This window comes from Rhipicephalus microplus, chromosome 3, assembly GCF_043290135.1.
Source record: "Rhipicephalus microplus isolate Deutch F79 chromosome 3, USDA_Rmic, whole genome shotgun sequence".
NCBI classification, from domain to species: Eukaryota; Metazoa; Arthropoda; class Arachnida; order Ixodida; family Ixodidae; genus Rhipicephalus; species Rhipicephalus microplus.
Genome location: NC_134702.1, coordinates 285821832 through 285828293, shown reverse-complemented (window position 1 = coordinate 285828293; position 6462 = coordinate 285821832). Strand labels below are relative to the sequence as shown.

Below are 6462 nucleotides of genomic sequence, written 5' to 3'. Positions count from 1 at the left end.
CCTCGTGTGGACCTACAAACATTTGTTGAAACTGCTCTTTATAAATGTCCTCAAATGCATCTCTCACCATGAAAGAGCCCCAGGGCTAACTAACCTTTTGCCCGGCAGTTTATCATTGCAGATACCCGATACCATGCCCTCAATACAATGCATGGTTCTTGTTTACAGCCCAAGTTGGTTTCAGTCATCATAATAGAACATGGGGAATGCTTATGCCCCTTATGTAAAATGTAAACAAAGGGTCTACTCACCTTGAGCACCTTGTCGCCCTGCTCAAGGTTCCAGTCCTGCACTCAATAAAGCACTAAGTTCTCAGATGCTTGCGTGTTACTGTGTCACTGCCATCTACAGCCGCTTCAGTGGCCTCCACATCCATTTCCACTGCAGCAGTGGGAACATTCGCCTGCTGGAAAGTGTAGTAAGCATGATCTTTCAGAAAGTGGGTATTCGTTACTCTAGCTATTTTGCAACCTTAAGTACTAAACATCTGCGGAAATGTTCTGCAGCTATTCAGTGGTCATTGATGTCATGTATTACCATTTTAGTGCATGCACTTGCCCGCAGTCATTGCGTGTTTTATGACAAATTAATACCCCTTGTACTGCAAGGGCTGCAAACTGAGATTTTAGTTAAACCTACCCACTTTTGATTACTTTTTCGTGCGCTTTATTCCCGTTTAACAAGGTTCCGCTAAAGGCACCCCTTCAGATATCAAACTCTGTCATGGTACCGCTCAGGAACCCGTGATACTGCGGCGGCAGAGTGCTTACCTGTTGATAGGTGAGACCAAAAACGCCACTGAAGCGTGTCATCCCAGTCAACTGTAGAACCTGGCCGCGGAAGCCAGGCAGCCAACCCCATACAGTGCCCCTGAAAATATACACTAATGTCACAGAACATATTGCCCGTGCCATTCGACGGTCACTTACGTTTGTGCGTCTCTGATGGCGGCGGTGTCACGGCGGGCCTCGCGCACCGGCCTGCGCCACCAAGCCTGCCATTCCTGCGCAAGCACTTCATGGTTCAGCGCGTCGCTGAGCTCTTGCCACAGCCGCCACCGGTCGGTGATGGTGACGCCGTGCCGCAGCTCGATGGCATTCGCCACGAGCTGGGGATGTTCGTCCATAAAGGCGAGCACCAGCGCGCGCTGAGCCTCGGATAACGCCCATGAGCCGCTGCTGCTGTTGACTACTGGTACAGTTGACCTCCGCCACGATTGCGCTCGACTGAGCCAACAACTTCGAAAGTTGCGCTGTTTAGGTTTGTATAGTGGAGGAGATATGAAAACAGTAACTGCTTGAAACGGGGTTGTGTTTAGCGCCGCCACGTACCGTCCCGCTAAATTTAGCTTTATTTCATAACAATAACAAGAAAAATGCGTTTATATTGTGCCGTATTCCTTAATAAACGTTTAAAAACTTGTGCCAACACAATTTGATGATGATCAATAGTAGTTAAACATTTTTCAACACGTTACAAACACTTTTCACTTTGCTATACGGTCCCCAAGTCCACGTCAAAATGATGACGCGAGGCTTCATTTCGCTCATTGGCTGTTCACTTCCTCTTGTCCTCGCGACCGCTGCGGACCGCCCATTTTTTGACGTCACCGACAGACCGCCTCCGTCCGGATTTGGAATTTTTACATAATTGCGCCACTGAGCACGGCAACTGGTGCGAAATACGACATGCCGCATTTTGTGCCGATGTGCTACATAGACAGCGCTGCGTCTGCCTCTTTTCGTCACAGAAAGACGCCGCACGCGCTGAAACGCGCATGCGTCAAAGCAACGCATCGTCGTGCGAGTCTGTGAGTATATGGCAGGACCTGCGCCTGGCGTGGCAACGCCGGCATGACGCGACGAAACCGCGCGCCGGGTCACGTCGAAATGTACTGGCGCGCTGACTGTGGCATGTTGTCATGTTCTCACATGACACGCATCTCATGATTACCATGTTTGCATCAGTCACATACCTTCGTGATCCATTGACGTCACGTAATACGAAATTTGGCATATGGGAAGCTAGCGAAACGGCTGCGAGCGCATCATGGGTGTGGCATGTAGTCCTGTTGTTACATGACACGCATGTCGTGATTATCATGCTTGAATGTGTCATTTACCTTTGTCGTCCGTTCGCGTCACGTAATACCAAAATTATTACATGTGAAGCTAGGGAAACGGCCGCGAGCGCATCATGAGCGTAGCATGTATTAGTCATGTTGTTACATGACACGCATCTCATGTATATCACGTACGAACCAGTCCCATACCTTTGTCGTCCATTCACGTCCCGTAATACCGAATTTGGTATAAGTGAAGCTAGCGGAACGACCACCAGCGCATCATGAGCGTGGCATATAGTCATGTTGTTACATGACACGCATTTCATGATTATCATGTTTACACCAGTCACATACCTTTGTGATCGATTCACGTACCGTAATACCAAATTTGGTATATGTGATGCTAGCGAAACGGCTGCGAGCGCATCATGAGCGTGGCATGTAGTCAGGTTATTACATGACACCAAAGTCATGATTTTCATGTTAGGGTTTCTCACTTGCGTTCGTCATGCAATCATGTCTTAGCATACCAGTTTTACAACTTGCCATGTGAACAAAACCGCCGCAAGAGCAGCAGGACCATGAAATGTAAGTCATGACAATCATGACATACATGTCATGGTTTTCATGTTATGACTAGTCAAATATCCTACATCCTGCAGTCATGTTATGCCATACCAAGTTTGGTATCGATACCGTTATCGAAACGGCCAGGAGAGCTAGCTAGCTAGCTAGCTAGCTAGCTAGCTAGATAGATAGATAGATAGATAGATAGATAGATAGATAGATAGATAGATAGATAGATAGATAGATAGATAGATAGATAGATAGATAGATAGATAGATAGATAGATAGATAGATAGATAGATAGATAGATAGATAGATAGATAGATAGATAGATAGATAGATAGATAGATAGATAGATAGATAGATAGATAGATAGATAGATAGATAGATAGATAGATAGATAGATAGATAGATAGATAGATAGATAGATAGATAGATAGATAGATAGATAGATAGATAGATAGATAGATAGATAGATAGATAGATAGATAGATAGATAGATAGATAGATAGATAGATAGATAGATAGATAGATAGATAGATACGCTCAAAGTCGCCGAAGTTCGCTAAGAAATGCTTAGCAATGAAAGACAGGATGAGCGTTCAATATCAAGAAGCACATCTGATGTAATGCGGTGTAAGACAGCCGCAACATAATAAAAACACACTTCCCTGCGACGAACGAAGTTGAAAACTCGCCAAAGTTGCCTATATATTTCTAAATCGATAGCTCTACCTTTGCTTAAACATTCGAAGCATTCGAAACATTCGAAAGCAAGCATTTTGACTAATATAATCCTGTTTCGGCACTCTCGTAGACCGTATCAGGATTGTCCCGCCCGATTACTTCAAATGAAAGTTTTGATTAGTACAGTCGCATTTTAGTGCGCGGTCATCGTCATACTTCTAGAAAAGTGGGCCCTTACAGTTTGCATGGTTGCGGCCTGTCTTTAAGGAAAGCCTAGCTTCATCTCCTTAGGAAAACCATTTTCGAGATAAGTTGCCATTGTCTTTTTTTTTTTTCAATTTGAACTGCCAACTCTGTTTTGATACTTGTCGTTGTGAGTATTTTTGAAGTAGTTGTTATATGAGCATGTATTTTTTCAAAACGAACAGCTTCTAGCAAAAAACAAGGAAAAGTTCACTACAACGTAACAAAATAAATATGGGGGAAAGCCGACCAGTTTACTCAACCTAAAGTTTACTCGACCAGTTTACTCAACTCTGTGCAAACGTCCTGAGGCCACAGAAGGTGATGCACGTGGAAGCGTCACGGCGTGCCAGTGCCTCCTCCTTGAAGAAATTTTCGTTTCCCCTCTTCTGCTCACAAGCCAGCGTCATTGCATAGCTCAAGTCGAAAGTACGTCTCAGCACTGTTCGCACTCCCGTCTTTCGCAAAAAAAAAAAACTCTGCAGTCACAGTTACGGCTGCACGACTGAAAAGAGAAAAATAAAATATGCAGCCGCCGGATAATAATCGCTACTATTATCAACACAAAAAAATATGGCTAGTTTTTCGAAAGGGCGCCTTGTCCTTTTTTTCTTGTTTTAACTACAATGTTTCCTGTGTTTTACAATGTAGAGCCAGGCTGTCATTTGGGTTAACTTAATCACCCCTCCCCCTTCCACAGAAACGTTGAGCGCCAACTCCTCTTTTTTTTTATTCCTCCTCTCTAGTATCGCCGTCAGTTTCGTCTAGTGTCGTCGTCAGCACCACGTCCCGTAAAGATTACAGTGTGCTTCTGGAATAATACCTTAGATACGAATGATCCAACCAAATTAACTTTTTCCCAAGTATGAGTGCGTGCATGCGTTCTCAAAGTCTGTTCCAAACACATCGCCCTACCTCAATTCACTAGATTTATAAAAAATTAACACTAATTTCAGTTATTCAAGTTTTATCAGTTCAGCCTACATGTTCTATCAAAAGAATTTTCGTGCAGTGGTGGACCTCGACCTGGCGGCGTTTATCGATATGGAAAGTGGACAAATGTTACCCTTTATATGTACTTAGAAGACCAAAAATATCTTTAAACTAGTTTTGTTTACCTATAACAATTATTATTCCTGTTTATGAGAATCAACCTAAACCTATAATATTTTTATTGTTGCATTTCTAATCAGCGTTCAAAATATTACAGTGACCTGATTCGAGCTACCGAAGTTATTATTGCGTTAATTCAGCGCAAAGGAGAACGAGTACAAAAAGTTAACAACCACAAGCGCTTGTGGTGTTCACTTTGTTTATATCGTCGTTTATTGCGCCACATTTATGCCATAATGAATCAGTACCAACTCGCCCACCTCTCCGTTTTGCTTTACCGAAAGTATGTTGGGAGAAAAGGAAACACGTAGTCCAAACAACGCATAATCGAAATTCGGCAGATTTTTCACTGACGTCTTGTAAAATTAGCCTAGTATTGATGCATATTTGGTTTATCAACCCAACATTATTTAATTTTAGCACCACTTGACCAAAATCACACAAGTAATTAAAGGAGAGTTCACTCACCAATTTTTCGCCACATCAGCAACCGTTAGGTCCCTCAACACTCGCGAGATAAGAATGTGTCGTTCGCTGCCAGGAACTATCACATGATTACCCTTGACACAACTCTTTTCTATCGTTCATAACCTTCGTTGCTGCTTGTCGCTTGGGATATCAAAAGAGTGCTCAGACCGATTTCATTTTCTCGAACGCGGCCGCACGTCTCGCACAATCCTCCCTGCACTCGCGTGGTCTTGTTACGCTTGGGAGTCCAGAGCGAACGTCATTGCCTTGCAAAGGCAATCTGTGTCAAGGGGAGCGAGCGAGCCCGCCTGACGCAATCACCTCAACAACGTCATCTAACCCGGCGGCGCCGGTTTGTCTTACGATCCGCACAGCGAGCTCCCTCAACCCACGGGCCCGATAGCAGTCCGATCATGCGATCGGCGCCATCCAGTCTAGCGAGTCTTACGCAATGCGTGGCCTCATTGCTAGTCCACGGGTGCAACCCAGCGGCGGTTTCTGATTGGAGGAATCTGACATCACGGCCAGCGGCGATTCTGATTGGATGTTGGTGACGTAAGGGTCACCCGGGGCCTAAAAAAAGCCAAGCGGTGCATCGTTAAGCAGCCGATGTACGCGTCAGAGAGAAGACATCTCGGCTCTTCGAGTCCCTAAACTGTCAGCCCCAGTGCCCAATATGTAACCCCGCTATTTCTATGTTGTACATAAACATTCCCTTAACTCACCGTCCTCTTGCCCACTCGTCTAACAGCTCTGCGCAGAAACAGCCGCGATGTGAGAAACGCGCTACGGAACAACTTTTGCGGCTGGTGACCTCGGCGCACTACGCAACAGTGTCGGTGGCGGTGCGAGTCTTAACAGGGATGGCAGCTATGGGATCGGCCGGCACCAGCGACATCATTGCAGTGAGTGCCTGATTTTTCCCCTCAAATCGCACAGGTTATGGTAGTTTAGAAAAGGGCTGTGTGAAGCATTAGACTAAGCTTTTTTTTCGTTTCACGCCAAGGCGGAGCTTGAAACTAAGGTAATGCGGAAGGTGTAAACACGGCAGTGTTCAGAATTGCTTGTGCATCTTGCTAGTCGACCTATAGTGGGGACGCAAGTGGTTCTTAACAAGGGAAAACAGCAAAAGGCTAGTGTGAACTTCACTTAAAGTGAAGGAACTCATCAAAATTTGTGAGGAACATGGCCTTATTGTGGGCCGTACGAAAAGAAAGCAAGCGATCCTTGAGATCATGAAGGATGAAGGAGTCATGGCTGAGGAAGTCGATGAGGCCTGGGCGAATGTCGAAGCACGCCTCGAGGAGGCTGGAAGGCGA

The 6462-nt window shown here is 45.2% G+C and overlaps 1 protein-coding gene across 1 annotated transcript; it reads right to left on the bottom strand.

Moving 5' to 3' along the window:
* Positions 1-269: 269 nt before the first annotated feature.
* Positions 270-1301, bottom strand: LOC142804306 (uncharacterized). Its single transcript, XM_075891091.1, has 3 exons — positions 930-1301; positions 771-870; positions 270-406 (listed from the first exon to the last, which is right to left on the bottom strand). The coding sequence occupies exons 1-3, from the start codon at positions 1124-1126 to the stop codon at positions 305-307; spliced, it is 399 nt and encodes a 132-aa protein (XP_075747206.1). The 5' UTR covers positions 1127-1301; the 3' UTR covers positions 270-304.
* Between the last annotated feature and the right edge of the window lie 5161 nt (positions 1302-6462).